The sequence below is a fragment of the Betta splendens genome, chromosome 24 (assembly GCF_900634795.4).
Source record: "Betta splendens chromosome 24, fBetSpl5.4, whole genome shotgun sequence".
Lineage (NCBI taxonomy): Eukaryota > Metazoa > Chordata > Actinopteri > Anabantiformes > Osphronemidae > Betta > Betta splendens.
Window position 1 is genome coordinate 12,465,425 of NC_040901.2, and position 17,971 is coordinate 12,483,395.

General features: G+C 48.3%; 4 protein-coding genes across 4 annotated transcripts in view; 3 read left to right on the plus strand and 1 right to left on the minus strand.

Moving 5' to 3' along the window:
• Positions 1-130: 130 nt before the first annotated feature.
• atp5mj (ATP synthase membrane subunit j) lies at positions 131-1,476 on the minus strand. The gene is made up of 4 exons (XM_029141130.2): positions 1,318-1,476; positions 641-764; positions 407-427; positions 131-265 (listed from the first exon to the last, which is right to left on the minus strand). The coding sequence occupies exons 2-4, from the start codon at positions 762-764 to the stop codon at positions 252-254; spliced, it is 159 nt and encodes a 52-aa protein (XP_028996963.1). The 5' UTR covers positions 1,318-1,476; the 3' UTR covers positions 131-251.
• Positions 1,477-1,733: 257 nt separating this feature from the next.
• LOC129602952 (uncharacterized) lies at positions 1,734-4,401 on the plus strand. The gene is made up of 5 exons (XM_055506084.1): positions 1,734-2,227; positions 2,363-2,424; positions 3,067-3,358; positions 3,736-3,806; positions 4,018-4,401. Exons 2-5 carry the CDS (start codon positions 2,408-2,410, stop codon positions 4,355-4,357), a joined length of 720 nt encoding a protein of 239 aa, XP_055362059.1. The 5' UTR covers positions 1,734-2,227; positions 2,363-2,407; the 3' UTR covers positions 4,358-4,401.
• Positions 4,402-4,902: 501 nt separating this feature from the next.
• The window catches only part of LOC114850129 (nesprin-2), a gene marked incomplete at its 5' end in the record, with an annotated part of 40,568 nt that continues 27,499 nt past the window's right edge, over positions 4,903-17,971 (plus strand). The window contains 37 exon segments of the mRNA XM_055506643.1: positions 4,903-5,195; positions 5,323-5,478; positions 6,059-6,209; positions 6,281-6,439; positions 6,539-6,706; positions 6,789-6,819; positions 6,822-6,876; positions 6,983-7,088; positions 7,090-7,203; positions 7,879-8,084; positions 8,239-8,328; positions 8,444-8,630; positions 8,708-8,740; positions 9,172-9,350; positions 9,449-9,560; positions 9,562-9,696; positions 9,699-9,767; positions 10,003-10,161; positions 10,705-10,829; positions 10,946-11,075; positions 11,312-11,482; positions 14,743-14,895; positions 14,931-15,229; positions 15,333-15,498; positions 15,500-15,541; positions 15,543-15,644; positions 15,646-15,747; positions 15,749-16,258; positions 16,260-16,433; positions 16,435-16,590; positions 16,592-16,849; positions 16,851-16,913; positions 16,915-16,938; positions 16,940-17,071; positions 17,073-17,192; positions 17,194-17,360; positions 17,446-17,506. Of these exon segments, the coding sequence (XP_055362618.1) occupies positions 4,903-5,195; positions 5,323-5,478; positions 6,059-6,209; positions 6,281-6,439; positions 6,539-6,706; positions 6,789-6,819; positions 6,822-6,876; positions 6,983-7,088; positions 7,090-7,203; positions 7,879-8,084; positions 8,239-8,328; positions 8,444-8,630; positions 8,708-8,740; positions 9,172-9,350; positions 9,449-9,560; positions 9,562-9,696; positions 9,699-9,767; positions 10,003-10,161; positions 10,705-10,829; positions 10,946-11,075; positions 11,312-11,482; positions 14,743-14,895; positions 14,931-15,229; positions 15,333-15,498; positions 15,500-15,541; positions 15,543-15,644; positions 15,646-15,747; positions 15,749-16,258; positions 16,260-16,433; positions 16,435-16,590; positions 16,592-16,849; positions 16,851-16,913; positions 16,915-16,938; positions 16,940-17,071; positions 17,073-17,192; positions 17,194-17,360; positions 17,446-17,506 (5,358 nt within the window).
• On the plus strand, positions 11,538-14,915 carry LOC129602953 (protein PopA1-like). Its single transcript, XM_055506082.1, has 3 exons — positions 11,538-13,102; positions 14,042-14,210; positions 14,743-14,915. Coding segments are annotated over exons 1-3 (1,185 nt in total). The 5' UTR covers positions 11,538-12,088; the 3' UTR covers positions 14,745-14,915.

A 17,971-nucleotide genomic window follows, 5' to 3' on the forward strand; every position in this document is an offset into this window, starting at 1 on the left:
AGCTGCAGGAGAAAACATGTTTTAGTTAAAAGAATCTTATACTAACAACATTCCCCTCAGCTTCACAAAACGTTATGACACAACTATGATAACACAAAAGCAGTCTGAGTTATGAACTGACAACTATAGCTTTGGATAACAACTTTATTTGTTCCATATTAACAAAATTCAAACATGACGTTAGGCTTTCAGACTAGCAACTGGGGCATTATTTGACAGCAGGTGAAAGGGTGGTCAGCGTGGTGGAAAAATCAATGGGCAGGCTCTGCAAAAGAAAAGACACTTTAGTCGTCACCCAAACCGACACACAACGCACGTTTAGTTCACACGGCCAAGCAAAGGCTGTAGCAAGTTTGTTATTCATCATGGCTTGTTATAATAAGGACTGTGACGCCAGGTTACTTACTGCTTTTCACAGCTTTCTTGCCTGAAATAGAGGAACAAAGTGTGAGGTTAGTCACTTTGGATTTGGTTGCTTATAGACCCAGACAGCTACTGTGTTTTATGATGTGGACTTGGTTCAGTAATATCACACGTTTAACAGACACAGTTGTTGTGTATTTAAATATAACTCAACATTCTATTCAGAGTCGTATTAGCAGAATATCATAGTATGAATTCTCAACAGTCCTGAACTCACCTCCATAAGAGGCCTTGTAGTAAAGGTACGTCATGATGCCCAGGCCCACCCACACCTCCTTGTACGCCTGGGTGTAGTAAGGGCTCATCTTGCTCCACCAACTTGCAAAGAAGCGTCCAGCCATCTGGGAAAACAGGACACGGTCCTTATTCACACGACTGTGACGTTTGAGAATTACATTAAACTTCATTCATGATGTTGAGCTTCTCATTAAAAAGGCCAGACTGAAGTAACTTTGACTATAGCCACAGAAAGGCCAACTGTCAACACAGCAGTGAATATTTACTGTTATTGAGGCCAAATACACCAGTCAAAGGTGCCCATAACAAGTTAACAGTTAGCTAGTGCTAATGTTGGTGCTAACATGACAAAGTCCACTCTATCAAAGTCAGCGTTCACATTAAACACATGCAAGTCAATCAGATGAATAGGGAGCAACCAGGAAAAGTCTACTTTTCTTTTTTATGCTGAACATCTGATCCGTGTGATGAATGAATATCCCGTGTGGCCTGTTAGCTCACGCTAACTAGCCGTGAGCTAGCGGCTAACCACTTGGTACACCTTGGCCAAGGGCAACGACGCGGTGTCTTTATTGCACATTACTGTCACGAAGCAACAAGCACGATTCACTTAAAAATGAAGTAAACGCGCTAATCAGGTCTGAAGTGTTCCTTTACCTTTCACTCCGTCAAGCTGTAGCAGGAAGGTCAACTCTGCTGCTGCTAAACGTCAAAGTCGTGGAGGAAATCTTCTTCTACGCTTTAATTTCTACTGGTCCCTGGGTGGTTGGATGCGCAGCGCCACCACATGGTCTCGCAACGTAAAACACCCCAAAACATGCAGTATTTACAAATTATAAAGCAGTATAATAGAATTAGCCCTAAAAGAAAACCGAAGTCGAAGCTAGTTTTCTTTTTTTAAGTTACTTTCTAGTTATAACATACACGAGAATCAAGAAGACAGACTGGAAGGAAGATATAGACATAAACATACACACATGTTCACAGTATTAAATCATGTGTTTATAAGTTTCATGATTGTAAGAGAAGACACACTGAATGGTATCTTCCTCACAATGAACCGACATGCACAGTTTTTACTAATATGGCAACATCTCCTCTGCTGTTTGCGTTGGGCCAGTCAGATGGAGGAGGTGGGGTCAAGTGATTAAGACAAAGGAGTTTCCTGCCCTGACAGGCCTTTAAACAAACAGAACTTAACAGCAGTTTAAGCGTATCATTCTAAAAGTGACTGTGTGCTGCTCCTTCCAGACAAAACGTAGCTCTGATTAAAACCAAGCTGCTCCCTGCTGCTACGTTTATTTTATATTACTCTGTAATATAATACTTTATAGTGTCGTAATTTGCAAAATATTTATATTAATGGAGCAGATGTTTGAGGATGCAATACTGTAGTATCGCTTTAAGTGTGTCTCTGTGATTATTCAGTGCACGTGTGTGAGACTGTGTCTATGTCTGTCGCTGTTTTGGAATCCATCCCGTGTTGTAGTCAGATCCCAGCCAGCAGCCTTACTTTAGCTGCAGGAGGAAGGGTGGAGGGTCAGGACGTCCTCCAGGTCTGATGCTGGTGAGTAGCTTACTGTGAACTCTATTTGTTGCATTACTCTGAACGGACAGTTCACAGCATTAGAAAAACAAGGCCTCGTATCCACGAGAGATACCAGTTTCTGCTGTCATATTTTAAACACTGTTTTCTTCACAGTGGAGCATGAACAGATTCAGAAAATAACTTTCCCCAACTGGATAAATGCTCAACCCACTAAGGTAAAAGTGTTTATAGAGTAGTCTAATAGCTAACAAACATATATCCACTACCACTGAGTAATGTTTGTGGAGCAGTGGGTGTTTTACCTTAAAAAGTGCTGATGTCACACTGTTCTCACTAGTCAGACCACAAGCTGCAGCGAAGCAGTTCCCAGTGGATCTCACTGGAAACAGTCACTGAGCGGCTTGTGACGCTCGTCTGGAGTATAAATAGTGCTTGAGTGGAGCAGAACCGTGTGCAATCTGAACCCAGCCATCTCTTCATAAATGACTGCTCTCTAATGTCAGAATCCCTCCTTAACTCCCCTTCTGTTAGAGCGACCGCTGATAGTTTCCACAGAGGATCCTCCTCTATGTGTATTTGTTCCTCAACATTCAGTTCATGACATCTGCTGTGGCTGCACTAAACACAATCTCCATATGTATGTATTTCTACGTATATCTGTAACACCCAATAAGTGCTGTATCATCATTTAGTGAGTTTTAAGCATCATACTGTAGTAACACAACAGTTTCATTCACACTATGTATAGTTTAAGTTATTGCTCTAATCCTTCAAGTCTATTAATCTTGATGCCTGTTAGACTCAGTGGTTCTAACTGACCGTCGCTGACCTCCCCCCATGAATGTTCCTTACCTCAGCAGGGGGCGGCAGCCCGGGGATGACCCCCCGCTGAGAGCCACCGACATGTCGGCCTGCGTGCAGCCGAGCAGCGGTCTCCTTCCACAGCAAAGCGTGGACATCCCACAACAGGACCCGTCACCCGTGGATGAGTCAGTGCCACTGGGTGACACCCTGAGACAAGGGCTGCAGGACGTTCCAGCCCAAAGCAGGGACCTCTGGACACAGCTGAGGAGCTTCACAGCTTCACGTGGAGCCCCAGAGCAGCTACGGAGAGTTCATTCACTGCAGCAGACCCCCGCTCATCTACAGGTACCATATGATTGTATCACTATGTGTCTGTGGTGTATTTGCACTTAGGAGACATGTATTTACATTTTGATGAGTCCAGAAACCATCTCAAGTCAAAGTAGATTCTTAGTCAATAATTCAATAATTAATGCAGTGCAGAGAGACTCAGAGATGAACTATTAAGTGAAGTGTCTGGATTAAAACTTACAGCATCCAAGTCATGAATGTGCTGCTTTCCTCCTTTCTTATCTGTCTCGTTTAAAGATCTGTTGCTGGTCATAAACAAACTGAAACACAACTGTGACTCACACAGCACCAGCTGTAAGGTCCTAATCCTCAGTAATTGGATGAGCTTGTTTCTTGACTGCTCTGTTATTCTGCAACCCTCCCTTCTTCAGGCTCTCAGAGGCGACACTGTGGAGACCAGAGAGGCCGAGTGGCCTGTCGCCTCAGCACAGGAAGGGTCCAGGTTAATACCATGTTTACTGTTACTTCAGCGTAGCACAAATGTCATGAATGTCTGCTTCAGACCTGGCACAATTACTTCAAGCGATAAGCGAGTTTATTATAGTTAGGACTGAGATGAACAGATTCTGCAGCAGGCCATTTAACCTTGCAATGAGAGAATATTAAAACAATCAGTTTGGCCACTTATGTCAGTCCTCCTTTCTTATGACAAGCAAAGACCTGGGTGATGCTGAAAGTGACAGGAGGCGGATGACTGTGGAGTGGAGACACCAGCGGAGCAGGTACATGTTCCTATCAGTAGTATTTGAGTTGACTCAAGGTTCATGTGCTTGTTGTGGAGCTTTTCATCACACTACACAGGCTTCTTTTAACTCTCTCAGTGTCAGGATGGCATCTCTGGAGGCCCCCGCTGACCTCTCAGATGATCAGATGGAACTGATCTCACAAAAAATACACAGGATCAACACCATCTTTAGAGAGTCTGTGGAAATCTCCTCATTCACTCCAACTGATCATCAACTAGTATCTGACTTAAAGGTACATTTTTACTAAAACCTTAATTAATTCTGTCGTAATTGATGCATATATTGTTATTATTTCCCGATGGTTTATGCAGGAACTGAATGTCATGCTGCAGTCTGAAATTAAAAAGATATCAGAACAAATCAGTGAAGAACAGTCGGGAGCCACATCAACTGTGTGTCTCTGCCAAGCTCTTCACCACAGTGTCTGTCACCTGGAACAGCTCAGGGAGCAGTTAGATGCAGTTCAGGCTGCCGTCCAGGGTCTGGACTGTTTCCCAGCCGCCACGAGGGAAGTCGAGGCAGAGATTCCAACCCTGCAGGCAAACCGAGATCCCAGCAAGCAGCAAGTGGTAGACTGGGAGCAGGAGAGAGATTCCTGGCGTGCAGCGCTGATGCAAAGGTTGCAGGCGGCCGCAGATCTATCTGATAGCGGCGACAGCAGTGTAGAGGCAGCAGGGATGACTCTGACCATGGGTGGTGCAGCTGTGACATGCCAAGGTGCTGTGAGATCACTGCCCAAGCGTGATGTGGACGTGGAGAAAAGGTTGGTGAAGCCAGGAGGAGGGAGAGTAAAAGAAATCAGGAGCAGGAGAAGCCTCTTTGCAGTGGGCTGGAAGAGGAGTCACCATTAGAGGCCAAGAGGAGCAGGCTGTTTGGAGAGGACGGCGTGAAGCCACCAGAGCAAGTCCTCCAACGTGGGGATGGGATGTGGGCGGCCAGAGAAGAAGAGCCGAGGTCCAGGTCCAGGCACAGAAGGAGGTCCTGACGCAGAGCAGCGATGTGTTGTTGGGAGCGCTGGGGGAAATAAGGAGAGCCGCCGAGCAGCTGGGACTGCAGGAGCCCACGCTGCCCGCTGTGCAGCACAGGTACCGCTGATAGAATGCAGCGCAAACATAAGTCTGTAGAAACTTAAGGAAATATTCTAAATATTAACAACGCAATTCCAGCCATTACTTAACAAGCGATAATGACTCTGATTTCGCCAATCTTCAGGTCCCGCGTCTTGACACAGTTGGAAAGTCGTCTCGCTGGTCTCCTGGAGGAGCTGCACGTCACACAAGCTGCATCAGCATCAGGAGCCCATGATGGGAGTGAGTCCAGGGAGGTGGAGCAGCTCTGGGAGGAGACAACGAAAGCTGTATCAGAACGGTCAACTTCATTACTGCTGTGTTGCTGTGTTGTTGTGTTGCTGTGTTGCTGTGTTGCTGTGTTGTTGTGTTGTTGTGTTGTTGTGTTGCTGTGTTGCTGTGTTGTTGTGTTGCTGTGTTGCTGTGTTGTTGTGTTGTTGTGTTGCTGTGTTGCTATTGTTGGCTGTGTTGTTGTGTTGCTGTGTTGCTGTGTTGTTGTGTTGCTGTGTTGCTGTGTTGTTGTGTTGTTGTGTTGTTGTGTTGCTGTGTTGCTGTGTTGTTGTGTTGCTGTGTTGCTGTGTTGTTGTGTTGTTGTGTTGCTGTGTTGTTGTGTTGCTGTGTTGTTGTGTTGTTGTGTTGTTGTGTTGCTGTGTTGCTGTGTTGCTGTGTTGCTGTGTTGTTGTGTTGCTGTGTTGCTGTGTTGCTGTGTTGTTGTGTTGCTGTGTTGCTGTGTTGCTGTGTTGTTGTGTTGTTGTGTTGCTGTGTTGTTGTGTTGCTGTGTTGTTGTGTTGTTGTGTTGCTGTGTTGCTGTGTTGCTGTGTTGCTGTGTTGCTGTGTTGTTGTGTTGTTGTGCTGAGTCCTGTGTTGTGAATCTCCTACAGGTTGGAGCAGTGTTGCATCTTAACAGAGCTGCTGAAGAGGTTTCAGAGCGTTCGTGGGGACACGAGCGGCGCGTTGCACAGAGCAGAACGCTCTATCGGTCAGCAGGCCTCGTACATGAGCAGAGACAACCTGCAGAGGACGCGTTCTAAGGTAACAAAGGGTGGACTGAATCAGCCCTGACACAGAACAGTGTGTGTGAGTGTAACCCTTTGTCTTTTAAGGTTGAGGGGACAAAACGCCAGTTGAGTGGCCTCATGGAACACATGGAGGAGGTGAGGAGTGTCTGCAGGCAGCTTGACTCCCACCTGCGTCACTTCCCAGAATGCACCATCGTCCCCTTTGAGAGCGAAGCCGATGGTCTCATGGACCAGTGGCTGGATGTGGGTTTGACGTTTTTGTCAAGGAAATATCACAGAAGAAATATTTACCTAAAGCCCTCATTGCCTTTGTTTTACATTTTTAAACTTAATTTCTTGCAGATATCAGAAAGAACCGACTCCCACCTTGACAACCTGCACGTTGCCTTGAGTCTCTGGGACGGACTTCTGCTTTTGGGGGCAGATGTTGAGAGCTGGACCACAAACAAACTAGCGGCGTTTGCTGAGTGTCCGTCCTTTCAGACGGAGAATGACATTCACGCGTTGCAGGTAAAACTGCCTTCCTGGATGTCATTCTTCCTATACGTGTGTTCTGATGTTTTTAAAAATGGCAAACGCCTCCTGCCGCTAGAATGAACTCGTGGAACAGGAGGAGAGTACAGAGCGTTTCACCGAAAGGCCACAGAGATCCAGTCTCTCCTTCAGCTCACGGAGCTTCCCTCTGCAGCTGCAGGTGAACTTAAAGCTCTGGTTTTCATCTCCAGTTTTAAACTGGAGATAAAAATACTGATGATCTGAATGAAATGCCATGTTTACGCGCCTCTTGTTTCATGTTAGATTATGGGGGACCCAGATAAAGAAGAAGGTAGCCGAGCTGAAGGAAGTGGTTTCTTCTGAGGCTGAGGACGTTTACAGGCAGACGGTGGCTGCCAAGGGGACACCTTTGTATGAGGCTGGAAAACTGCTTGGACTGCCTCCAGAACATACAGGACTCCCTCCTCACTGTCAGTGGCTCAGATGGTGCAACTGTTCTGACAAAACTCAAGGTACGTTCTGAGACAAAGTCAGAGAAAATCGTTGGATTGACAAAATCATTTGTGTTAAAAAAATACTGGGAAGTTGGAATCTAAAGTGTGTCTCCTACAAATCAAACAATACTTCAGAATCTAAACTGTCATAATTCACTGTATATTGAATTGCCTTAATATGATTCTACATTATCTTGAAAATATTCGTTTGAAGTAGCCACAGTTGCCCCCCAAGGTCTATTTTCTACTTGGTTCTTCCTGGAACCTGTCAAGCGTTCTTTGTGCACCTGGGGAATCTTTTTCCTGAACACCGTGGAGCTGAGAGCAGAGAGGCATGGCAGCAGAGATAATGGACCTAACAGACAATACACACCTGCAGTCATTTGGATTAATTAAGCTAATTTTAGCTGTTACCAAAAACACCGTCACTCACAGCACAGTCCTGATTTAAAGTTACTTTTTTGAAAATGCAGTACAAACATAAAAACAAAGAGGTTACTTTGTATAATTATTACTTACACTCACTTAAGGTTCAGGTAGAGAAATCCCTGTTTAGAGATAGAGATGCGTTATTATCTTTACTAGGTGAAAGTAAACCCTGAAATATGGTAAGTTTTTGTGACACTTCAAACACAGGGCTTTAAAGTCAAACCACTGATGAAGTAAAAACGATGACTCACTTTTCTCCTAAAGGAGCAGTGTTTCCTGCTCCGGGCCCAGGAGGAGCAGGCGCAGAGTTTGCTGGACGATCTCCAGGTTTTGGCCTCTCTAGCAAGTGCAGACAGCCTACAGAGTCTTTTTGGAAGCGGCGTCCGGTTGCAGGAGAAAGTGAGGAGCACCCGTCAGCTGTTCTCCGATGTGCAAGGACGAGCAGAGAGGAGCATCCAGGACCTCCGCAGGTGCAGCAGCAGACACTCTGCAGCGCGTGAACGCAGGCGGCCCCGGCCAGTTCTGCCAGTTCCTGAGCGGGTTCTCTGGAGCACAATGGTTTTGTGGCCTTAACCCACGTGTGCTGTGTTTACACCTCTGTTCATGCGGTTCTGCGCGTTGCAGGCTTCAAAGGGAGAAGGAGCAGTGGCTGCAAACGGCTGAGGGAAAATCAGAAGAGCTCAATCTCCTGCAAGAGGAAGCACTTCAGCAAAGGTGAACGGCTTTTTACAGCATAAAGTACAGTTGGTTTTAATTGTGCTTCCCTTATTATGTTATTATTTTTCTTACTGTTTACCACCAGTTGTCTGTCCCTTCGTCTCTCCTGTAGCGTGAGGACCGAGCTCATCCAGCAGCTGGTTTCATCCTTACAGACGAGCTCGCTCCAGGAGGCCACACCTGTGGAAGAGAGTCGGCAGCTGCTGGAACGGCACCACGGCCTCGGCGCTGAGCTTCTGCCTGACTCCAGAGACAGACACACCTCTGGAAGGAGGGATGTTGAGAGGATTCAGCCTTGTGTACGTCCACACAAACCGGCACCAGCGATGGAAGACGACTTGTGAACTCTCCCTTCGCTGAACACATCTGGATCCAGAGTCCTGTTGAACAGAGGCTTCACCACACTCAGGTAAGAAAAACTCACTGGAACTAAACTGCAAGGTTTTTATACATGTATAAATTATATTATTCAACAGTTTGAAAAAGCTTAGCTTAAGTCTCCCAGTCTGAATCGTGTGGGAGCTGAGACTCTCTTCATCTATTCAGTGAGACGGATTCATTGTAATATTGTTTTGGGTGTTTGTAGAAGGCAGGGTGTGTAACACCAGCCGATCCACATCCACACCCTCACTCTGGGTGTGGTGTCACACATCGGTTGTGTCCACATTTGTTCCCACTTGTTGGAGGAGTGTTCATTTGTTGTGCCGAAGCGATGCTGTGGCGACATGAAAGCCCAGGAGGGCTCGGTTCTGGTGTCATTATTTGTTCCATTATGAGAGCTGGTTTTTGTGATGCTGCATTATGAAAAGCTTTACAGATCAGTAAAAAAACATCTTCCAGGCAGCAGTAGGTGCAAGAGCAGAGGGACAGACTCGAACTGAAGAGCCCAGCGATACTGGAAATGATGTGATCCGAGGATTGTGTGATGAAGATGCCCTGAAACAGGAGATCCAGAGAAGCGTTCAGACCACAGAGCAGCTGTGGGAGGACCTTCTGCAGACAGCTCCACCTTATTACAGGTATGACGAGCCAGTGTGATCACAGGCAAAACAAATAATTATGGCATGATTCAATTATGAAGATGAACCTGGTTTGGGCTTGGCTTCTGTGGCTTCAGGGTTCCTCACCCCGATCCAGAGTTCACCTCCTCCTACCGAGGCCATCGACAGGAGGTCCCCCACGCAGCGGAGGAGTTGAAGTGCCAAATTGCTGAGCTTCCCGCATTATTCCCCCCGGCCTGGCAGAGCAGAGCGCGGACAAGCCTACAATGGAGCCTGTCAGCTGTGCAATGAAGCCGAATCCCTGCAGTTAGCTCTTATCAGCCCGGCTCAACGAACGAGGCAGCTGGCTGAGGAGACCGATGGCCGGCCATGTGGAAAGATGCGACCTGGGCTCAGGTGGAAGACGACTGGTCAGGCATGATGGCAGAACTGAAGGTAATGCTGATCACGGGTTCAATAAAACAACCAGGTAATGAAAGCACACCAACCAATACATCACATTATTAGCTAAACGTCCTACGCCTCGTTACATTTATCCACAGATTTAATAATCGTTTTTAAATGAACAGGAACAGAAATCATCATCAGACAACATGAGCATATTCACAATAAGTGTGTTCATATAACTAAGCTTTCTGACTGTGGATTGATGTGACTAAAATGTCCACAGGGTGTGTGTTCCCGCCTGGAGGAAGGTGTGAGTAATGAGGGATGTTTTGGCCAGCTACCACAGGACTGCCACCATAAATTGACAACCCTGCAGGAGAGGATGTCAGCTTGTCAAGGCCAGAAAGAAGCCTCAGCGGGCTGCTCACTGCTTCACCGGCTCTAGAGGTGAGGACCATTAAATGAACCAACTTGTTGAATCATCTATAAGCTCCTACAGTTTCTTTATTTCACATCCCATCTGCATTAAAACACAGAAAATTATACAAAGGGTGAGAGTTACATTTGGACTTACATTTGGAAGCCTGTATTTTGTTTCTATTTTTATTCTTACGAGTCTATTTCTCCACTTGTCAGGATTCATCACAAGCAGTAACAGACAGAGAAAAAGACCTTTTGCAACATGCACCTCTCAAAGACTCAGTGGCACCGAGTTCCACAACCGAGGCTGATCCCAGTCTTCCCCTGCAGAGCCACAAGGGGGCAGTAGAAAGCAGCACCAGAGAAACCCTGAAGGAGGAGGAGACGCTTCGAGACCTAACTGAGAATCTGAGAAAGTTCTGTGGGGAACAAGCAGAGTTTGGCTGATATTAAAAGCTCAGACAGCTTTGGTTGAAGTGCAGGTATTGATAAAATATCATCATAATAAATTCAGCTTAATGCTTTATGAGTCCATCACTCCACCCCTTTTTAATTTCTCCTTCAGGTCAGTGATGCCAGGCTGATGGAACTGGCTGCACGGGTTGAACACTTGCAGAGGTCTGGAGGGATGAGCATCACACAGCAAATGATTCCTGCAGATGTCGACTCCGTTTCAGAAGACCTTAGCAGGTGCATTACCTCAGTCCTCTGTAATGAGTAACCACCTCATTACGTATTTACAGCCCTTTATGTAAAGATACTGTATTCATCCAGCTTGTTTCTTCTCTTGGGCTTTTCTGCTTTAGCCTCAGGACCATTCTTGTACAAAGGAAGCAGGAGTGCAGTGAAACCACTGCTAAGTGGATGAGACAGGTCATTGTTCAGCTGCATCAGTGGAGCCAAACGGTCCAAAGTGAAGCATCAGCACCCAGCCAGGTAAGAACACGGGGGTTACTCAAGTACGGAATAAAGCTATAGGATAATTATAATACTGTTACTTTAGTTTTTTATCAGTATCAAGATGATTTAATTTCACTTATGATTGTGTTTTATCCACTTTTTATGGATTTCTGAATAACTAAAGCCTCATACTTCACAGACTCTCATAGAATAACGGGTCCATTAACCCAAACAGGTGTCTGAGAGCTGCCTGTTTATTTGTGCTTTTTCAGGTGGTTCTGGATGAAGGCGAGTTCTGTCAACAATGTCTCCATGAAGTGCTGTCAGAAAAAGAGGTTCTTCTGAGCTGTTTGGGAACAGAAGCCTCAAAGAAACTAGAGAAATGTGCTTCAGATGCTCTGAGTGAAAGCACATCTGCTCTTAACACCCGTCTAAACGGACAGGTGAGTTATTTTCACTCACTTCAAATCACAAAACTGTGGTGATGGTGTTTGAGAGGTTAATATTTGTGAAGGTTTGATGCAAAAGGCCTTTCAAGGTCATCAGGCGGTGGAAACATGTGGGAATGAAGGAAACACAGCACGTTCAGCTCGCCATCACAGCCGACGTTACCTTCTGCAACAGACAATGAGAAAAGCCCCCAAATAATCAGACTGTCAACAAAATGAAAATCAACGGCGCCTTAAACACTGCACTACAAGATGTTCAAGCTTCCACTGAGCCTGGCACAACACTGGTGCCACAGAACAAGACCGAACACGCACATCTCCAGAACAAGCAGACGTTTCAGGCCTGTGTGATGCAGGCAGCATTAAGCAACACGACTCGGTGCCCGACGAAGTCCAGAGTGCAGGAATCCCAGAGTCGCACCAGTTACAGCAACAAGAGAACTGGGAACTGCTGCAGGAAGTCAAAACCTCAGCGGACTCAGATCCTGTCAAAGAACCCTGCATCACGTCTCTGTCTGGATCCATGCGGATGTGTACTGAACGTCTGTCAGCAGAACCAGAAGCATTTAATATAATAATGATGCTCGAGACCAAGAGGAAATGTTCGAGGACGTCGATGTGACCCCCAAGAACATGTTGACGATTGTATTGAACACGAAGCCACAGGAGCTGCAGAAGGATGAAAGCATTGATGCTGATGTAGATACAGGTTCACAGGAAGCAGAGGTTGAATACAGTGCAGATGTACCAGAAGCAGGCATGGACCACTGTGAGCCCAGACCTGCACTTCCTTCAACTCCAACTAAGTTGAAGAGCCTTAATTTAGCGCCACAGTCAGAGACGTTTGAGACGGCTGCTCGTGTTGAAGAAAATGAGTGTGAGGACACCAGGGAGCGGCCGAAGAAAGTCTTTACAATAGTGCTGGAACTTAAGGCACACGACGCGCAGCCAAGAGAAGATGGAGCCACCGCCTGCCACTTAATCAGGTGTTCAGCGGGAGCAGAGGTGCGTAATGAAAAGGTCACAGGGGCATTCACAGGAAACCCGGGAGCCGGCGAATTAATGCTCGCTGAGCTGCCGACTTCCTCCACATGTCACGCGCTTCCTGAGTGTCAGCTGAGTGGCGTCAGCGCAGCACAAACAGCCGAGGTGACAGGTTCCTGTCAGCGCGAGGGGCAAAGCCTGCCGTCAGTGCCGTGCCCTGTGGAAGATGCAGCACAATGTGGACACGCAAAGGCTGAAACACAAACACGCGTGTGTGACCAGAAGATGGCTGGAGGAGGAGGAAGAGGAGGGGGAGGAGGAGGTGGGGGAGGAGAAGGAGGAGGAAGAGGTGGAGGTGGAGAAGGAAGAGAAGGAGGAAGAGGTGGAGGAGCAGGAGGAGGAGGAGGAAGAGGTGGAGAAGGAAGAGAAGGAGGAAGAGGTGGAGGAGCAGGAGGAGGAGGAGGTGGAGAAGGAAGAGGAAGAAGTGGCAAAGGAGGAAGAGGAGGAAGAGGTGACCCAGGAGGCCCAGAGCCCGAACAGTGGGAAGTGCGGGAGGATTTGGTTCCAGAAGACGCGTGTGACTCAGAGCCGGTCTGGTTGCTGGCAGACGCGCTGGTGTCTCACAGACTGGTAGGTGCCAATGGATTTTCTGGTAGAAGCGTCGTGTATGGACGTTGGTGGAGGTTCTCTGTGCAGAGCCGATGCTGGACAGAGCAGTCTTCCTTCCTCACGTACAGGTTTTTATTCTGTCACGTGATTAGATGATCAATAATCACCCAGCAGTGATGAATAATTTGAATATAAATGAAGCTAATAACATCCATCCTCCCTGGCCTTCGTTTAAACTAAACCCAGTCGTTGTGCTTGGAGTTTCAGAGTCGTTTGACATTTACGCCTCATTCTCCTCCTCCGTCTGAGCTTCTCGTGTCATGGGGGGTGTTTCTCCAAAGGACTTCTGACATTTTGGATGTATCATTTAAGTCAAACTTTTACTCCAGCTTTTACTGGACTTTTTGTGCACCAAGAACATATTCTTCGCACCGTTTGACATTTGAATGTCATAATTTAGCAAAAGTCCAGTCACATTAGTTTGGCATCTTCTCTCTGTGACACATTCTTCATCCGTCGTTAGAACGGGACTTCTCTTGTGGCTGTGAATGGAATCTACTGTCGGGTTAATTTTATCAGTAAACCTGATTTAATACGTCGGGTGAAGCATCTGTCACTGATCATGAGTCTAATTCCCAGTCGCGCCCTGTTGCATCTACACCCTGCGCCTACAAACGGCGAGCCCAGCAGTTCCTGTCATGTTTTCGGTGCTCACCCTGTCGTACCAAGTTATGACAGATCAGTTCTGTGTTTTAAAGGGCCAGGACAGGCAGCACTTAGCCGTGCTGCCGTCCGGGCAGACTGCTCCCTTCTCAGCCACATTCTTCTGTTAACTGTACTGACTTCGCTGCACCACCATTAACACTAATAGGAGGAGGGAAAGTACAGGAAGCTCTGTTATCTGGGACTCATGGGGGAAGAGGCCGCGGCGTGACGCCACCCTGTGCTCTGCGTCTGCAGCGCGTGGTCCACGGAAGCATGGAGCCAGAGAGGACGGAGGAGCGTTCAGCAGCTGATCCAGGTCCCGGAGAGACGGCGGCTGCTTCACCGAAGCCGCCAAACACAGGTCCACCATGCGGAGGCGCTGTCTGCAATTCAGCGCAAAGTGGAACGAAGTCGGGTAATAAATGTGAGTATCGGCTGGTTTTTATCATCAGAAAGCTGCTCTGAATAAAAGCGACTGTGGTTTGAGTACAGTATGTTGCAAAACTTGCTGGGATTAAAAAAAAAAAACGGTTTGTAAAAGTCTGCATGAACTGACTGGATGAGTAAGTAAACAGTTATTGTGTTGTTGGACTAAATTCAGAATCCATTGGCATTGAAATGAATGAAAATGATATTTATTTTTTTTCATTTATATGCAAACGCCAGAAGGTTAAGTCCATATGCTCAGAACTGTGGAGGGAGAAACATCCTCATGATTGATGTTTGGGAACAGGAAGGAGTGAGATGTAATGATTTCCTGCTCCATCGTCTGCAGTTTGGAGCTTCTCATGGTTGAAAGATGGAAGCGTGAGATATTTAGTATTAGACAATGAATCACAAATATATAATATTAGAAATAGTAGTTACTGTGCAGACATACTCTCTTTTGCGATTCCGTCATTAAAATCAATGTGTTTTTTTCATATATTATTTCAATGTTTGTTTTCGTGTTGTAGAGGCCTCAACGCATCGATTTGAAATGGAACCTGACGTCTTCTCCTGAGCTAGAGATTCGATTGGTGCGTGCTGTCCAACAGGTTCTGGCTTGTCGATACCAACCAGCACAGCTTGACATCCTGGCTGTGGCCAAGCAGCTGGCGGAGGCGGAGGTAAAGGCTCCGATCGAGGCTGGGAGCTGTTTTAACACGGAGCTGCACTGCGCTCTGGGACTGATCTGCTCCTGAACCCTTTTTACTGCAGGAGTTTCAGCGTCCGTGTGCAGGAGCGAGTAGCTGCTGTGAGGAGCTGGACGGCTGCCAGGGTCTGCGACTCAAACGTCCTGCGAGGAGCTGAGGAGCAGTGGAGCGCGGCGCTGCAGGCTGCGGCGGCCGCAGTGCAGGTCAAGGCAGCGCAGCTGCAGCAGGTCAAACAGTATCACAAACAGATGAAGATGGCGAGAGCCTTCCTGGAGGTTGTAGCAGCTGAGACGCACAAGATGAGCCTGTGAGTCGTGCTCTGTTGTGGGTTCGACTGCCACTACTACTCATGCTTTGTGTACCTCACGTGCCGCGGTGTGATGCTGATGGTGTTGTTGTGTTTTTCTTAGAGATGCTCTGGGAAGCAGCGCTGTTCAAGCCGACAAACTATGTGCCCTGATGCAAACCATGAACCAGAAGAAAAGCATGATGGAGGAGCTCCTTCATCGCAGCCGCCGGCTGTCGGTCCACTTGAGCGGCGCCGAGCGCGGAGGCGCTCTGCTCGCCGGGCTCGCAAGACGTCCAGGAGCGGTGGAGGCTTATAGACGGAGGCATCAGAACGGCCCCTGCAGCGCGCGTCAAACGCCGCCTCTCAGGTCTCCGTGCTGATGAGAGACGTCGACCAGCTGAAAGCCAAGCTTGAAGCGCTCCAGAAGTCCAGTCAGCAAAGCGGCGGAAAGCAAAAGCGATTTAGAGTTAGTTTGTCTGAGCACAGACTTGAAGCTCTACAACCAGATCTATCTGCAGTTGAAAAGCCCAGTTGGACGCTCTCGTCCACTTCTCTCTAGGTCAGAAAGAACAGGATGAGATCCAGCAGGAGTTTTCAGGAACTGGGCTCCTTGCTGAACGTCACCAGGGAAATGCTGGGCACCTCTGGTGTCCCTGTGCAAGCAACAAGCAGCTACGAGACCTGGTCATTTGGGCCAAGCAAGCAGAGAATCACATCTCCATCGGCCGAAGGCTGGCGCTGTTCCCTGAAGACGCTCGTCTTCAGATTGCTGAGATGAAGAGATTCCACAGTGACATTCTGACAAGACGTTCCAAGATGCAAGGCCAGGTTGAGGAGATGAAAGCTTTATAAACCTTTGACATGAAAAAGGAGGAAGGTGACCAAGTGATGAAGACGATAGAGGACCTCTACGAAGCCATTGCTGAGAGCTTGGAGCATGTTCTCGGCACCATGAGGGCGAACGTGCAGGAGAGGGCGGAGCTGTTGTTCCAGCTCTCAGGCATCGATGCGTGGCTGGCACAGACGCGTGCACGGAGAGGCCTCCGCAGGTTTGGTGACGGTGCCCTCTGTAGCCGGCGTCCAAACGCTGCAGAGTGACCTGCAGAGTCACACCTCCACCGTTGCTGAGGCAGAGAAACGGCTGCGTCTGGTGGAGGACATGGCAGAGAGCTGCAAGAAGCTCACGGCAGGACTGCGTCCAGGGGAGAGCCGCTACCCTGGTCAACAGACTGTCTGGACTCTGGGCAGAGGTGAATGGAGTGCTGGCGCATGAGAAATCAGCCAGCTGGGAGTTGGAGGAGCTGATTCATCAGCGAACCACCTCAGATGTGGAGCTGTGCACCATCCAGGCGAGCTTAAAGCGAATTGCCCGTGATTTGGGAGCAGCACAGGTTCTCATTGAACCAGGAAACATTTTCAAGACTTGCATGTTGGAGGCACACGTTTGATGGAGCATCAGTGTCAGCCCAAGAGCTGCAGCGCGGCCAGGAAGACAGGTCGCGCTCCTCTGCTTCTCCCATTGCAGACCGTGCAGGACACATGCAGAGCTCTCGCTGTCACTGCCTTGGAGAGAGCAAATATCAGCACCTGAGGAGGCAAATGGAGGAAACGATGGATATTGTCTCTGAGCAAATGGACCCGCGCCAAAGATGAGGCGCTGAGCGTGGAGGAGAGATTCACACTATGTCAAACGCTCCTGGTTTGAACTTCCTATGGTGAAGACACAGGTGTCAGGCCGCAAGAGACCAGCTGGAGGCCATCGCTCAGGAGATGCAACCATGCGAGCTGCTCTCAGAGAGGCAGAGGATTAACAGCGCAGTGGGAACGCTGTGCTCCTGGGAGCACTCTGTCACCGATGACACTCAGGAGCCTGGAGGTCCAAGCTTCTTCCACGACTCCATCTTTCCTCGGAGCGTGTCCTGCTTTAATTGAGCTTTCCAGAGAACGAGAGCGGAGGCTGGAGGCGGCCAAACCAGTGAGTCCCAGATCAAAGGGCGCTGGACGGTGCACTGCAGAGGCACTGGGTCATGTGGAGAAATATGGAGAGTGGGACGAGAGTGTTGGAGGCTCTGGCTCAAAGAGAAGACGCTGATCTGACGAAGGATGAGGAGTTGTGCTCTCTCAGGGACGCAACATGCCACAGTGCTGGGTACAAATGGTGAATATGTGGAGTATTTTTTCGTTCTATTGCTACATGTGGATTGCTGTCTAAAGTCTTCATGCTGCTGTTACAGGAGGGTTTTATCCCAGGCCCAGGAGTCGGTGAAGGACCTACCTTGTGCTGCTCAGGGAGCTGTCGGCTGTCTGCGTCATGCTGAAGCGACCTTCTGGTCGGCTGCTGGAGGGTTTCTGGACTGAACCGAGCAGCAGAGACAAACCCAGCAGGCGCTGAAGACACTGGAGGCCGGGTTCCAGGCTCACGTCGGCCGCCTCGGAGGACTGGGTGCCCCCAGCAGCCCTGCCTGTCGCGGCCCCACGCCGAGCAGAGTCCATGTTGATGTGCTCAGTGAACTGGTGGCTGGAAGAGCCGTTCTCCAGGCTCAGGCCCAGCTCCGGATGGAGTCCCTGCAAAGGTAATGGAACAGTCCCATCAACCAAAAGAACTTCAGTGGAATGGGTTTAACTCAGAGCGATAAAAAGAGAATGATTTGTCCTTTTTGACAGGTCTGCAGTGAGACAGCAAAGCCACAGGGTTCGTCATAAAGAGCTGCAGCAGCGTCTTACTGAGTGTGAAGCCAGACTTTCTGAATGTGCTGCAGC

Bases quoted from the DNA above. Each gene is read 5' to 3' on its own strand.
- atp5mj (XM_029141130.2), bottom strand. From the start codon at position 764: ATGGCTGGACGCTTCTTTGCAAGTTGGTGGAGCAAGATGAGCCCTTAC. The intron at 428-640 runs GTGAGTTCAGGA...CCTCTATTTCAG, and splicing joins CTACAAGGCCTCTTATGGAG to GCAAGAAAGCTGTGAAAAGC.
- LOC129602952 (XM_055506084.1), top strand. The intron at 3,359-3,735 runs GTACCATATGAT...TCCCTTCTTCAG, and splicing joins AGACCCCCGCTCATCTACAG to GCTCTCAGAGGCGACACTGT. The intron at 3,807-4,017 runs GTTAATACCATG...TCTTATGACAAG, and splicing joins TCAGCACAGGAAGGGTCCAG to CAAAGACCTGGGTGATGCTG.
- LOC129602953 (XM_055506082.1), top strand. From the start codon at position 12,089: ATGTTCGAGGACGTCGATGTGACCCCCAAGAACATGTTGACGATTGTA. The intron at 13,103-14,041 runs GTAGGTGCCAAT...CTGCGTCTGCAG, and splicing joins CGCTGGTGTCTCACAGACTG to CGCGTGGTCCACGGAAGCAT.